Here is a 16,025-nt window from a genome sequence, read left to right as displayed (position 1 = left end):
CCACCAGCCCAAACACTGCGTTTCGCATTTCCTACATAAGGGCAAGAGCAGTGTTTAATGATGAAGCCCCTTCAGCTCTAGGAGGTCTCCTATAGCACTGACAGTTTCCCAATACAGTACTATTGAACTGTAAGTAATCCCATAGGTCCAATAGCACTATAATAGCACTATAAGAGCCCCCAAGAGCTGCAAGAAACCTATAGTGGCCTATAAGTATGTCACATGCTCCCCTTAAAAGCTTTGAATGGACACTATACAATAGCCAATGACCCTCACATATGGGTTCCCTGCACTGAAATAAAAGTTGTAAGCAGCAAAGAAAATCTAGACCACATGCATTTAATACCCATGCAACTTATTTAATGCATGCTTGTTTGCTTGCTGCAATGAGGCGATTTCTGATGTGAAACATTGCAAAAACTAATGCAGTATGGGATGCTATTAAATTATGTTTTGCTAAGCACCCTTTTGCCATAATTTTCTTTAAGATGTTTAGTTGCAAAGCATTGCAGTTCCCTTTTTGTTCTACATAATCTAAGTTGATAGATAACTTACATGAATCTGAAATTTGCAAATAGAAATTCTTAATTCTGCAATAATTTCTCAATCTAGAAAAATGGAAAATACCAGTAGCAAAACGTTCAATTTAACTGTACTATAATTGCTGGCAGAAATGTTATATAAATCGTGTGTGCAGGTAAACTGTTTTTAAATTGATGTGCGGCTATTCCTGAAATATAAGAGTTCATTCACTTAGCAGTGTGAGTGGGCATGGGCGACTGTAACAAGTACTTCACTAAAAATACAGTGCTGCATTCTTTAGAACAGGACACTCATCCACTGTAGAACATAACTGATTCGCCTCAAAAAGCACTGAATATGTGTTTTAAAGCGTATGTATGTATGTATGTTTGTGGGTTGAGCCGTTCCAGGTTTTACTGTGAATTTGGCACCATCTCAGGTGTAGGAACACTCACATGCCATTTGTCCTAAGATTTGTAATTAATAGATCCAACTCATTTTTGTTGGTTAAGCCACTTAAATTTACATGTGGTGGCTCCCCTCAGTTAATCTGAAAACAAACCTTACAAACCAGCCTTTTATTTCAGGTAATAATGAACTGATTTTGCCATGTCCATACAGAAGTGTTTACCATATTAACATATATTCTAACAAAAAACAAAGGATGACATGAAGGCTGGTTCATGTTGGCACGTGGGTGTGTCACTTACAGCTGCCAGTAAAGCCTGGCCTGGCCGTGGCCGGCATGCAATGGGAGATGCAGTGTGAGATGGATGGATGTGAGAGGTATGTACGAGTGAGCTGGTCTGTGTGACTGGCGGGCAGGCTCCCAGGCCGCATGCTGGCTGCGCAGTGGAAGCTCAGGGCTCCCCCTGGTGCTCGGACGTACCTTGCTCTGCCAGTGCCGCAGTGCTGGTGGTGGCGGCGGCAGGGCTGGTACTCTGCCTGCCAACTATTGGATAAAAAGGCGTTCAGTTGGTAGAAGCCAGGAGACAGACAGGCCCTCAGAGCCATATCAAATACTGGTACCCCATTAAAACACTGCAGTTCAATATCTCTCCAGCAGAAGGCGGTAGTCGGTACCTTTAAAACAACACTTGGCTACTGGAGAGGACAGCACAGCACTATACCTCTCCAGCAATGAGGGCTAGAGTCAGAACACAAACTCCAAAGCAAAACTTTTCAGTCCTTTTTACATTTTTAACAGAGAAACCCTAACTCCATCCAGCAGAACAACATTTTACTGTTTTGCTGTCGGTTTGTTTTTTAGACTTCGGTTTCACTTTGACGAGATGGTGAAGCCACTGCTTCCTGCCACAACACTGGGGCGTTCATTTCCTTCCTGTGTCACAAGCAAGGCCCTTTCCTTTCGGTTTTCAGTTGATTTTGTTAATAATTCATTTTCCACTTTCCCAGGTAAGTAACCGCTTCTGAATGCTGTCTGTCCGAGTAAAGAAGTTAAAAACAGACATACTAAGAAGTACTAAACTACTTTGTTATTTACATTTACGTAAAGCTAGGGCTACATTTACTTAAGGGCTACTACAGTTTACGGACCCAACTTGACCATTGTTGCATGTAGGAAACAGGTGGTGTGGCCCTTCTACCTGTAACACAGGAAGTGACCCGAACAGACTGCAGTGACTGTTTGAAAGGACTTCCTCCAAAGAGAGTGTGAAATTAAAAGTCTGAAGAACACAAAGACCAACTGCAAAACAATAAGGGGAAGTCTTTTATACACATGAGAGGCAAGGACACTTTCTTTAAAAGACTTACAACACTTTGTATGACTTTTGGTATCAAAGCAGATGGTGCTGCAGGGCACAGAGGAGTTCCTGGAGCAGGGCTATGTCAGCTTTTCATTTTAGTATTATAAATCATGTATGGGAAATGAAGCAGTCATGGTTAAGGGTTAGGCAGTATCCAGCACATCTTATTATCTTGTGTACAGACATCATCTCTGCACAGAATACATGACAACATACTAAAAAACACAAACACAACAACTCTCTTTTTCTGTAGTGCTAGTAGGAATTCCCAGAGTTCAATCTTAGTTTTTGTGATTTCATAAGCTATTACATCGTGTTTGAGTTGTTTTAGTATCACAGAAATCATATTTCACAGTTTGAGCAGCCAGACACAATAGAAAAAACGCATTAACCATATTCTACACCCCATGAAGATTTGTGAACAAGGGTGCCTTTACTCTACCATGATCCAGCTGTTCAGTAAACTCTAAGCACAAGCACAATACACAACAAGTAAGGATTAACCGGATTGTAATGAAATCTCCTTTGGGATATAAAGCTGGGAAGAGCCTGGTTTGTCAGAGAGTGCTCCAGAGCTGGGTTCAGACCTCCAGACCACAACATTGCCAACACACATCCACTTCTCACTGAGGAAAGCTTCTTTCTTGATATTATTTGCTAAATGAACCTTACCTGAAAAGTTTCTTGAGACCAGCATGGTGGTAAGGATCGCTCCCTGGAACAGATGGACAGAAGTTACCCAAACTGTGGAGCCCCATCGCTTTCAACTGAGGGCATCACTGCCAATATTAAGTCGCACGTTTGTTGAAAAAATACTATGAATCACATATAAGACATGAACTAATTGACTGTAACAGTTAGGCATTCGTGAAACTCCTGTACTTCGTATCCTGCGTACAGATGCCATCACATGCAGAGAACACAAGGCACAACTCGAAAGTTAAAAAAAACAAAAAATAACCAACACTTATGTTTAACTGCAGTTTCTGAGTATCATTCAGTTTCTGTGAATTATAATGAATAGTTTGGATGGGTGTTATTATTAAAGAAACATCATTTCACTCAGTTTGAGCTGCACAGCCCTCTCAGGTAAGCTGGTACAGATTAAATCTCTTAATTAAATTAAATCTCTTAATATCCGGCACGCAACAGTGTAGAAGCTTTGTTTGATATTTTCTGTGTGTGTGTGTAATAGGAGTTAGCAGGCTACTGGTGACTGGAAACAAGTCAGGGAGTCGGGGAGCGAAGGAGGAAGGCAGGGCTGAAGCGGGACCCACCTTGAGTTTCCTCCGTGCGTTGAACTTGCGCAGACATTCTACAGTCTCCTGGCGGTGCATCATGGAGGCCACAGTGGAGCGTTGCTGAACAAGGGAAGGAAATCAAGGGATCAAACTGTGGTGGAGAGAAGAGCCGACACATACACACAGAGGGAGGGGGACAGATGGAGACAGAGGGACAGACCGGGAAGGTTGAGCGGTACTCACGCAGACCCAGGGGTGCTTCAGGGCCTGGTCAGCAGTGATCCTCTTGGCTGGGTTGATGGTCAGCATCTGGTTGATGAGGTTCTTGGCCTCAGGCGTCACTGTGTCCCACTCCGGCGAGGGGAACTGGGAGAGAAACAACAGAAACGTTAAATACTGGGGAGACGTCCACTCATATACAGGTGCAAACTGGGCCTGTCCATACTGACCAATTCAGTGTCTAAAGAGAAAGAATAACTCAGAGGAAAAAAGCACATCAGTAAGAGACTGTACTTACAGTCGGGGTACAAAGTCAGTAGTAATAATAATAATAATAATAATAATAATAATAATAATAATAACAACAACAAATAAATGTCTTATCTGTAATAGGCCAACGTGGCTAACACGGCTTTGTCTCACATGATCTTGTTTTCTGGATATTATTATGGAGAAAACATTAAGATATTGGCGATGGGCAGCTGACGGGGCTGTTTGGTTTCCGGGTTAAAACGTTACAAGATATATGGATTATGATCATGGAATTCCTTAGTACCCAACCAGTCACCCATAATCTCTCATGCTCTGTGCAGGCCAATAAATCAAGTTTACCAGCCCTCCCCCGCCTCTCTGCAATGCGTCTCCCTGCCCTCACAGGATCAATAACTCCAGCACAGACTTCAATAGCAGCCAATTAAAAATGAACAAGTGTGCCAGTCTCCACCCTCGCCAGCTGAGACACTTCATCCTCCCAGATCAATGCCGCCGGAGGAGGCTTTAAACCTGACATTCTCCTTCTGCCTGCAAAAGGAGGAGACTGATGCTGTCTGTCTGTTCTAGTTTGAATTGCCCTTCGGAGAATCTTCAGTCTGCTCTAACCCCCATATACAAAAAAGCCATCACTGATATACTGGAGACAGTGACTGTGCAGGTATACAGTTGTTTTTTATTTATTGAAATACAACAGCACCATACACTACAGTACTTCCTTTTGTAGAAAAAACACAGTAACACAACTAAATGTGAGCTATGCTATTACTCTGTCTAGCCCCCATACTGACCTCTTACTTTGAAGCACCTCGACTTTGGACACGTGTTCTTCACCACTGTCCTATCTGGGTTTTATTCAGAATTACTCTCTATTGTAAATCGCCAGATGCCCTTAAAGTTAGTTTTGCTGCGATAGTCAGTAAGCATGGGAAAAAAATGATCTGAGCAGAATAACTAAGAAATGAAATATTAGAAAGTTAATGATGGAGCTGTGCTTTGGAAAGAGGCACTCACATCGTAGGCTCCTGCCTTGATCTGCTGGTACAGTTTATGCTGATCTTCATCCCAGAAGGGAGGATAGCCCACCAGCAGAATGTAGAGGACCACACCTGATCAAAAGACAGAGACAGCAAGAAAGGGGGTTAGACAGGGCAGCACGGTACAGAGGCACTGTGGGAAAACCGAGTAAAGCTGGAGGACTCACCGCACGCCCAGATATCCACCGGCTTGCCGTAGGGGTCCTTCCGAAGGACCTCGGGGGAGAGGTAGCCAGGGGTGCCTGCGAAACCTTGCAGAAAACAGAACAACAGTCTTGTCAAATGTCAAGGATGAGTAAGCAAGGAACTACAAAAATCAGTCTGAGAATTTGGGGCAGATCTGAATATGCATCACAGTACATACTCCGGAAAAAAAGAAAACCTGAATGTATGATAAAGATGAGAAGCGGACAACAATGCGATGGGCATGGAGACTGTACTGCTCACCCCCTAGAGAAATGGTGCTCCCTCCAGCCCAGGGGATAATGAATGAATGACTGACTGAAGAACGCTGCTAACTGGAGGAGTGTGTTTCTTACCGAACCAGGCCTGTTGCTCTCCCTGCACCTCGATGGCCAGTCCGAAATCAGCGAGCTTCACCGCCGCCCCCTTCATCTTGCTGGCCAGGAGCAGGTTCTCAGGCTAAGGGGCAAAGAGTCAATACCAGCATTCAATACAAATAAAGAGAGACACCAACCAACACACAGCATGAATGTTTCATAGTGAACACGACAAGACTGTGTATAAGTTAGCGCAGAGAAAGTCAAACATGGGCTGACCCAAACTGTTATGCAATGAGAGTCATGTTGTTATTAAGGTCACAGAATGAGTGTAAAACCTGGGCTGGCTCAGACTGCTCAGCAATGGGAGTCTTATTATGTTGCTGTGTGCACCTTCATCAAAATGCAATTCTACCCAGACACACCAGGGGGCACTCACTGAACATTTATTAGCACAGCACTGATATAACAAGAGTCAGGAAGTTCAGGCCAAAACAATTGTGAACTTGACTTGGGGACAAATAGACAGAAAGACCCAGAGACAAAGAAAGATATAGGGAGACAGAAAGAGACAGAGACTATAAGATATAAAGATAGAAAAAGACACAGGGGGAAAGAGAACAAGAGAGGGACAGGAGACTTATGGACAGACTGACAGATGGAAAAAGCAAAGAGGACAAGGGGAGAAAGGCAGACAAACAGTCTGAGACAGTGAAATGAACTGGCAAGGACAGACAGAGGAGTCGCACACAGGTCAAGGCAGCATCACTCTGCACCCCTGAAGAACAGCACAGGAAGTGATGCGCTGCGAGGTGCACTGCGTGACCGGCTTGTCAAGTATCTCCTCTGCTCCGGGGCAGCGATGTCATCGCAGTGATGAATTACAGCTGATGTAATGAGTCTCTACAGAACAGACTGCTACCGTGCTGCTGTGATGTCACATCTCCATAGCAACACACTGCCACAGCCATCCCTGTTTACATTCACATCACATCCTGAAGGCACGCAGCGTGCCTTAGTGGCTAGAGCAGAGGGGCTGGGAGGTGGCAACGTGCCTTTGTGGTGAAGTAAGTTACAAAAAATAGATGATGATTAAGTAGATTCAAGAAAATGCACAGAGTCCTTTTCTTCAATCAGTTGCCAGGTTTATTGAAATATGCAGGGAGTCTGGTCCCAGGTACAGGACATACAACACTCAAAATTACAATGTTTGCGTGACATTAAATACCCTTCTGTATAGATGGTCCACCTCCCCTTTCTCTGACATTAACCAATGGTCAAGGTAATTTAATTTATTGTGTGAGTGTTAATGTGTGTGTGTCTGTGTGTGTAGTCTAGTGTGACAACCTCTGAACTCAGTGCATTCTTCACACTCCTGGAGACAAAAGGTCCATACGTCTGCCTTTTGTTATCTCCTTGCGACCCCCTTTGATGCCAGTGGGATTATCTCTTTTGATCTCTCTGAAGTCTAGCGCCTGTTCCCTTCTAGTCCACAGCATTGTTATCTCGTTAGCTTGCAGTCATTGTTGGGCAGTTTGTAGACGCATCGTCTCTATCAATGGTTGGCAGTACATGCAATTTGAACCAAACAGTCTGCTATCTGCAATATTAGTCTCTTTTCAGAAAAGAACACCAGTATAGCTCTGCTAGTCCACATGCGTAGCAAACCCCTAATCAATTCTCAATCCATGTTTTCCAACATGTGGCTACAGCAGAGAGGCTGGGAGGTGGCAGTGCGGTCTAGTGGCTAGAGCAGAGGGGCTGGGAGGTGGCAGTGCGGTCTAGTGGCTAGAGCAGAGGGGCTGGGAGGTGGCAGTGCGGTCTAGTGGCTAGAGCAGAGGGGCTGGGAGGTGGCAGTGCGGTCTAGTGGCTAGAGCAGAGGGGCTGGGAGGTGGCAGTGCAGTCTAGTGGCTAGAGCAGAGGGGCTGGGAGGTGGCAGTGTGGTCTGGTGGCTAGAGCAGAGGGGCTGGGAGGGAAGGCGGTAGGGAGTCCATTCAGTTTATCTGTCTCTGTCTCAGGGTGGTGTGCGGTTTTGTTTCCAGAGTGTCTCGCACAGATAGAATCGGAGTAGCACAGGGGTCAACTGTGCTGCTATCCTGGGCACAGCCTGGAGGAGTGACGCACTGTGTTGCCATGGAGACAGGTGATGTAGCTGTAGTGCGATAGGTTGCCGTGGCAATGAGCGCTCACCTTGAGGTCCCTGTGCACGATGTCATGCTGGTGGATGTGACTGACACTCTCCAGGATCTGGTTAATACACTGGCTGTGGAAAGGACAGGAGACTGCATTACTGGGAGCATCTACCCGTATAAGAGGAACACAAGCGGACTGGTTTTGTTGTTGTTTCTACTGGTATATAAAACCCCCATCCTTATAAAAGTGCATTGTTCTACAACACGCTGTTCAAACATTTAAGAAAAAAATGATCTATTTGGGAGCCCGAGCCACTGAGATTTTTCATAAACATTAAAACATAATTCCAGGGTAAAAGTGAAGCAGAGAGGCATGTTACCACGTGCACAGCAGCAGCAATTCAATTAGTTTCATTTAGTTAGGATCACTTGACTATAATCACAGGAATGTATCTTTAGAAAGTCCAGTGGTTACCTCTAATCAAGCTGAGAGTGTAATTCTATTGGCTGCACCAGCGTCTGTCACACAAAGAGTGCAAGAGAAAGCACACTCACAAATTGATTAGGAGGTAGCCAACAAACACTTATTACCATATTACAAGGCATTAAATCTAAATAAAAAATAGACGAAAAACTGATATGAACGCACTATACAGAACCTGTTGTGGTTTAAACGTTTCAAATGCTTTGTCATCGACAAAGCCAGACCTGCACACTCAGCAATAATAGCTTCCAGAGGGGACCTGACTTCTAATGAAACTTCAAAATTGACCGCTGATGCGTTATTTTTTATTTTTTAGTTAGATTTTTTAAAGCTGAGATAACCAAGAGGCAGTGGTGAGACTGTTTGGTGTGTTTGTCTTTCATCTGCCTGCATCTCAGAGCGACAGAGCGAGAGCTCACAAGGTATTTAAAGAAAGGCATTACAAAGTCTCTTTTTATAAGTAGTTGATGATGTGTCTGGGTCCTTCACTAACACATCCTTTTTGCTGTGTTGTGGTGTGTTATTCTTTCTGTGAAAGGAGCTGGTTTCTGCCCAGCGGAGTCCAAGCCGAGTGTCGGCCCTTATTTAGAGCCGAGCCTCAGAATGACTCCCATCTGTGTCCAATTAGAAGGAATGTGCCTACCCCACAGTGCCAGACCAAAAAAAAAAAAAACACAGGACCAGGTCACTTGTACCAGCTTACTGTTCTCATGGATTAGGGTTTAAAAAGGGGTAATGTGTTGAAATGTATTGCAATGTCATGCTCTATAACTATAATCTACACCTATTTAATATAATAAATAGTAGACCCTATTGATGCGATTCAGCCATCTGAAATGCCTGAGTTAGTTTGCATCAGGTGGAAATGCTGCCACATTAGCATTAGCTTTACCTTTTAATTAATCTTATATACAGTATATTAGACAAATAGTACAGTACAACTGGAGTGGACATGTGCTTGTATTGTACCTCACCCTATAGTATACCACATTCTATATATCAATACAATTGATCATCTTCAGCTATAAACAGCATGCCAGCAACTCAACTGCAGATACAGTACTGCAGCTACTGTATCAGTAGCATGAAAAAGAAAGCACTGTGGATCACCATGGGCACCTCACTGTCACAGCCTGGCTTTTCAGACTGCTTGTAGATTTCTCTGATCACTGAACCCCTAACACTGCCTGCTGGACCTACAACAGTGAGCCCATGATGAGATTTAGAGAAGAGAGGGAGGGGTATGGGGAAGAGGAGAGAAAGCCCTTAGTATACTTCACAGTGGTTTTCCTTTAAATCTAAATCAGGAGCAGCATGTTTGTCTCTCTTTTTTGTCCAAAAATGGCAAAACCTCCATCCTGCATTCCTTCCCATCCGGCACAGCCCAGAGCCCTGCCCAGTAATCATGACTCTCCCTCTCCTATAACCCTCTCCTCGTCTCTCCCTGTCCCAGTTCAATTCACGTCAGAGCTGCTTTACTGGCGTGAGAGGAAATCAGAAGCACAGCTGTGTCTTTGTCAGTCTCACTCTCGAGTGAATGCATGGAGCCCCTGAGTTTAGAAAGAATTGTTCCTTCGCTCCAGCGCAGTGCCAGTGTGTCAGGATTCAAATTACAGCTCAATCCCAGCAGAAACCTCCAGTCCCAACAGGCCTGATCTTTCACCACAGATTCTTCAGAACCACAGTTAAACTAAAAAGAGCAAGACAGCAGTGACAGACACTCAGAGAGGGAGTGTCTCAGCGTGGGTGTTGCAGGGAGTGATTCTGTGTCTCAGTGTATGTGTGTATACAAGTCTCAAACCACACATATCTCCCTCAGTACTGACCCGCAGAATACAGGCAGAAGTAACCATGGCAACAATGAATCCCAGAACTCACCTTGCATCCGCCTCGCTGTAGTACTCCCTGGCAACGATATCCTCGAACAGTTCGCCCCCAGTCACACTGCGGAGACACAGACACTAGTAACACAGCAACAAGTGAGGGAGCGCGGGGCAGGGAGGAGGGGTAGGTATGGGAGGTAGGTATAGGAGTCTGGGACAGCAGTTGGTTGATACTCACAGGTCGAAGAGGAGGTAATGAAATCCCTCTTCAGAGATGCTGTCGTGGAGTCGCACTGAAAGAGGCAGAGAGAGAGAGTGAAAGAGTTACCATAAATCTCTGCACACTATGTTGCAGCCTGACACTTTCAATACTAGTACCGTCAAACTTATATTGTTATACATTTTATAAGGGAAAAAAAAAGTGTCTCCCCTCGATTGCTCTCTTTGTTGGGTTTTTATCTGCAGTTCAAGCAGAAAACATGACAAGCTGTCCCTTTGAGAGCAAGGTGAGGACAGAGGCGGCCTGGGGCAGAGAACAAACTAGGACACAGAGAGACGAGGGGAGACACAAGGCAAAAGCGAGAGAGAGAGAGATTGAGAGAGAGCGAGAGAGACAGATGCAAAAGAAGAGACACTTCAATATATCTCTGTTCTGATTGATGTTTTCTAAATGTACATATTTGCTGGATTAACTTTGGCAATGCTTGTATGTCTTGTCATACCAATAATCGATGATAAAGAGTGAGACAGAGGGGGGAGTGAAAGGGATTGAGGAGATACAGTTATTTTAATACATCTGCTCTATTTGCACTGTTATTTTTGGATTCAATACACTGGCTCAAGAGAGACAGCTTCCCAACATACCTTTGTCAAGTGAAAGTGTGTTTGAAAGTAAACAGTGGAGGTGCTTACAGGCTTTGATCTCATGGTAACTACACTCACTTATTTCTATTTACTGTACTTGTGATGTCATTTACTACACACTTAATGGACGTAATGATTACTTGTCCTTTCTATTAAAACCTTCAAGCATCATGGTATTAAGTCTCTTTATCCATGTATTTTCCTCTATTCTTCTACATTGTACATTGCCTCATGCCTTTGTTTCTTCTAAAACTGCAAACTGTAGATCATTTTATGTTTATATCTTGCAAAGTGTTGAACTATTGGTTCATTTAATTCATTTCTTAGGATTGATAGGCAATTCTGTATTTGTTTATATAATGCTGTCCTCAACTCTCTTACATAAAATATACAAAACATACCATAAACAAGGTTGCTAGTTTTGCATGACCTTTTTCTTAAGACTGAGTATTTATTTTCTCTATATGAAATATTTCTGCTGCTGTGTGCGCATGTATCACCTTGTATAGATATGTGTGAGTGTGTGCGTGTTTCACTGTATGTGTTACACAAATTACACCACACGCACAAAGTGTATATGTGTGAGTGTGTGCGTGTTTCACTGTATGTGTTTATATGTGTGATATGTGTGTGCGTGTTTCACTGTATGTGTTTATATGTGTGAGTGTGTGCGTGTTTCACTGTATGTGTTTATATGTGTGTGCGTGTTTCACTGTATGTGTTTATATGTGTGTGCGTGTTGCACTGTATGTGTTTATATGTGTGTGCGTGTTGCACTGTATGTGTTTATATGTGTGAGTGTGTGCGTGTTTCACTGTATGTGTTTATATGTGTGAGTGTGTGCGTGTTTCACTGTATGTGTTTATATGTGTGTGCGTGTTTCACTGTATGTGTTTATATGTGTGTGCGTGTTTCACTGTATGTGTTTATATGTGTGTGTGTGTTTCACTGTATGTGTTTATATGTGTGTGTGTGTGCGTGTTTCACTGTATGTGTTTATATGTGTGAGTGTGTGCGTGTTTCACTGTATGTGTTTATATGTGTGAGTGTGTGCGTGTTGCACTGTATGTGTTTATATGTGTGAGTGTGTGTGTTTCACTGTATGTGTTTATATGTGTGAGTGTGTGCGTGTTTCACTGTATGTGTTTATATGTGTGAGTGTGTGCGTGTTTCACTGTATGTGTTTATATGTGTGAGTGTGTGCGTGTTTCACTGTATGTGTTTATATGTGTGAGTGTGTGCGTGTTTCACTGTATGTGTTTAAATGTGTGAGTGTGTGCGTGTTTCACTGTATGTGTTTATATGTGTGAGTGTGTGCGTGTTTCACTGTATGTGTTTATATGTGTGAGTGTGTGCGTGTTTCACTGTATGTGTTTAAATGTGTGAGTGTGTGCGTGTTTCACTGTATGTGTTTATATGTGTGAGTGTGTGCGTGTTTCACTGTATGTGTTTATATGTGTGTGCGTGTTTCACTGTATGTGTTTATATGTGTGAGTGTGTGCGTGTTTCACTGTATGTGTTTATATGTGTGAGTGTGTGCGTGTTTCACTGTATGTGTTTAAATGTGTGAGTGTGTGCGTGTTTCACTGTATGTGTTTAAATGTGTGAGTGTGTGCGTGTTTCACTGTATGTGTTTAAATGTGTGAGTGTGTGCGTGTTTCACTGTATGTGTTTAAATGTGTGAGTGTGTGCGTGTTTCACTGTATGTGTTTAAATGTGTGAGTGTGTGCGTGTTTCACTGTATGTGTTTATATGTGTGTGCGTGTTTCACTGTATGTGTTTATATGTGTGTGCGTGTTTCACTGTATGTGTTTATATGTGTGAGTGTGTGCGTGTTTCACTGTATGTGTTTATATGTGTGAGTGTGTGCGTGTTTCACTGTATGTGTTTAGATGTGTGAGTGTGTGCGTGTTTCACTGTATGTGTTTATATGTGTGAGTGTGTGCGTGTTTCACTGTATGTGTTTATATGTGTGAGTGTGTGCGTGTTTCACTGTATGTGTTTATATGTGTGACTGTGTGCGTGTTTCACTGTATGTGTTTATATGTGTGACTGTGTGCGTGTTTCACTGTATGTGTTTATATGTGTGAGTGTGTGCGTGTTTCACTGTATGTGTTTATATGTGTGAGTGTGTGCGTGTTTCACTGTATGTGTTTATATGTGTGAGTGTGTGCGTGTTTCACTGTATGTGTTTATATGTGTGAGTGTGTGCGTGTTTCACTGTATGTGTTTAAATGTGTGAGTGTGTGCGTGTTTCACTGTATGTGTTTATATGTGTGAGTGTGTGCGTGTTTCACTGTATGTGTTTATATGTGTGAGTGTGTGCGTGTTTCACTGTATGTGTTTATATGTGTGAGTGTGTGCGTGTTTCACTGTATGTGTTTATATGTGTGACTGTGTGCGTGTTTCACTGTATGTGTTTATATGTGTGAGTGTGTGCGTGTTTCACTGTATGTGTTTATATGTGTGAGTGTGTGCGTGTTTCACTGTATGTGTTTAAATGTGTGAGTGTGTGCGTGTTTCACTGTATGTGTTTATATGTGTGAGTGTGTGCGTGTTTCACTGTATGTGTTTAAATGTGTGAGTGTGTGCGTGTTTCACTGTATGTGTTTAAATGTGTGAGTGTGTGCGTGTTTCACTGTATGTGTTTATATGTGTGAGTGTGTGCGTGTTTCACTGTATGTGTTTATATGTGTGAGTGTGTGCGTGTTTCACTGTATGTGTTTATATGTGTGAGTGTGTGCGTGTTTCACTGTATGTGTTTATATGTGTGAGTGTGTGCATGTTTCACTGTATGTGTTTATATGTGTGAGTGTGTGCGTGTTTCACTGTATGTGTTTAAATGTGTGACTGTGTGCGTTTCATTGTATGGGTATATATGTGTGTGTGTTTCACTCACCAATGTTGGGGTGCTTCAGGAGACGGCAGATTCGCGCTTCTCGATCCAGCTTCTGGTGATCTGAGGAGACAGAACGAACAGGACATGAGAGTCTGAGACACCCCACCTCCGAGAACAATGCGCACTGGAGGCAGCACTGGCCAAACATTTGTCTGCTAGAATGGATGAATCAGTCGCTTATTGTAATATATCGCTTTATCAAATTGAAGATATACAGTGAGGATGGAAATAAGAGCCCCCCCCCCCATTTCACAGCAGTTTGATCCATTCCTGGATTCACTAAGAGTTTAAGCAGATACACCTGAGCTTGTTAATAAAACTGCAAACTATAGATCATTCATTTTATTTTATATCTTGCAAAGTGTTGAACTATTGGTTCATTTACTTTATTTGTTATGATTGATAGGCAATTCTGTATTTGTTTAAATAATGCGGTCCTTGTCTCCTTCATAAAATATACAAACATTCCTGCATTCACTAGGAGTTTAAGCAGATACACCTGAGATTGTTACCTGTACACAGCGCCTAGTCAAGCTTGGAGTAAAACCTGGAACGGAAGAAACTGCTCTGCCAGGGGTGGCCAAAATTGGCCCTTCCACACCTAGTCTTTGTTCCAACACTGTTTTAAACGGTTTAACTGACCCAACTCAAACTCCGTCCTACTTCGGTCAAATTGAGTCCTACATCAATCCCTGCACTCCCTCTATCTGACTAAAAAAGGCCCCTGCACAGTGAAACACAGGACTTTTACAATTTACCATCAACATGGCATAACTGTGAAATAACCACAACTCATGAATTCCAGAATGGTGAAATATCAAGGGGGTCTGCAAAAGCAAAACAGATTTACAGTGAGGAAAAAGATAAAAGTAAGCCGATCTTCAGCGTGCACAGGAGTTCAGTTTGTGTTGCTGTGTGGACTGTGCTGTTTACTGCGCTCTGTGGTTTGGAACAGTTAATCCAATAACACTGCAGGAAATGTTTTTTTAAATAAGGATTACTTTTTCAAAAAGAGAATTCTTGTGTGCATGTTGTGGAAGGCACCGATTGATGGGCAAAACAAAACACCCACGCTTTAATCTGAGAAAACAAAAAAGGGCTCCCGAGTGGGGTATCCAGTAAAGGCATTTGCTAGTTTGAATTCAGACTATGCCACTGCCTACTGTGGCTGGGAGTTCCCAGAGAGCAGGGCACAACTGGCCAAGCACTGCCAGGGTGGACAGCGTTTAGGTCGGCTGGCGAGTCCTTGGCTCACCACGCACCGACGACCCCTGTGGCTGACCAGGTGCCTGCAGGCAATTCAGAACTGCAAGGTCCTCCAACATAGTTCTATAAAGGCTTCATGGCGGGCTTACAGTGCAAAAAAAGCGGATCGCTGACGGCACACGTCTCGCTCACTCTCCTCCCTACTTGGACCAGAACACTACCAACATATTTAACATCAATCCACACAGTTTGACAGCTACATTGGGTAAGAGAAGACAGAGAGGATAAGAGGAGAGAGGGGCGACAGAAGGACCGTGAGGATTTGTGTTATATATTCTGTGGATCACCTGGCCTAACCTTAGAAGCAATTCCTCGAATCCACAAGCTGATTACAAAACAAACCAACAGCAAATTCACAGCCATCCGGAGAGTCACACAGACCAGCGCCTTCCAAACTACAGAAACACTCTGGCAAAAAATCGGAGTACAGAACTTTGGGGAGACACCAGCGCAGACAGCAGGCTTACTGACCCGACCTCTCACCTCTGAAGACCCGGGTTCAAAACCAGAAGCAAGTGAAAATACACACAATTCAGCGAGAGAAGACAGAGAGAAGGAGGCCAGGTCTGACTGGCAAGCCTGTGCTGAGTAAGTGACCTCTTACCGCTCACAGATCTCATTTATTAAAAGTTAAAAAAAAAAAAAAAAAAAAAAAAAAAAAGCCAACCGGAAATACACCATATCTTAGTTTAGCCAGCCGTCACATATCAACTGAAACTCGGATCAAAACGAGCGCACTGCAACCTCACTGAATGACTATAAAACCCAGTCAACAGCAATGCCCCTCATCTGATTGTCAGCAACTGATTTCAGTGGAGAACTCAATCCCAATAAATCGATTCCTGCAGCACTATCTGGTATTGCACTGGGATAATGACACCTCTGTTTGATATCAACGCTATCAGATATTCTTGCATTTCCTTAGTCATTTCACCCCTTCACTGGCTTATCACTCGTATTCATTCAGGCAGCAGCATTTATAGAGGATGCTGCGTTAAG

The 16,025-nt window shown here is 43.3% G+C and overlaps 1 protein-coding gene across 16 annotated transcripts in view; it reads right to left on the bottom strand.

Annotated features, from left to right (window-relative positions):
- The window catches only part of LOC121321778 (calcium/calmodulin-dependent protein kinase type II subunit gamma-like), a 51,757-nt gene that overhangs the window by 17,714 nt on the left and 18,018 nt on the right, over positions 1–16,025 (bottom strand). For 8 of the 16 annotated variants that reach the window (XM_041260958.1, XM_041260955.1, XM_041260961.1 and 5 more), the window contains exons 3-13: positions 13,761–13,820; positions 10,236–10,290; positions 10,053–10,118; positions 7,749–7,821; positions 5,598–5,700; positions 5,226–5,309; positions 5,036–5,130; positions 3,776–3,898; positions 3,569–3,652; positions 2,964–3,006; positions 1,412–1,474 (exon numbers count right to left, since the gene is read on the bottom strand). In XM_041260958.1, coding sequence (XP_041116892.1) covers positions 1,412–1,474; positions 2,964–3,006; positions 3,569–3,652; positions 3,776–3,898; positions 5,036–5,130; positions 5,226–5,309; positions 5,598–5,700; positions 7,749–7,821; positions 10,053–10,118; positions 10,236–10,290; positions 13,761–13,820 — 849 coding nt within the window. The remainder of the gene's footprint in view (positions 1–1,411; positions 1,475–2,963; positions 3,007–3,568; positions 3,653–3,775; positions 3,899–5,035; positions 5,131–5,225; positions 5,310–5,597; positions 5,701–7,748; positions 7,822–10,052; positions 10,119–10,235; positions 10,291–13,760; positions 13,821–16,025) is intronic. The other 8 variants (XM_041260964.1, XM_041260957.1, XM_041260965.1 and 5 more) reach the window with 1 other exon arrangement.

This window comes from Polyodon spathula, chromosome 10 (assembly GCF_017654505.1).
Source record: "Polyodon spathula isolate WHYD16114869_AA chromosome 10, ASM1765450v1, whole genome shotgun sequence".
In the NCBI taxonomy this organism is placed as follows: domain Eukaryota; kingdom Metazoa; phylum Chordata; class Actinopteri; order Acipenseriformes; family Polyodontidae; genus Polyodon; species Polyodon spathula.
The sequence above is the reverse complement of the archived record's forward strand: the minus strand, read 5'-3'. Positions and strand labels throughout refer to the sequence as shown.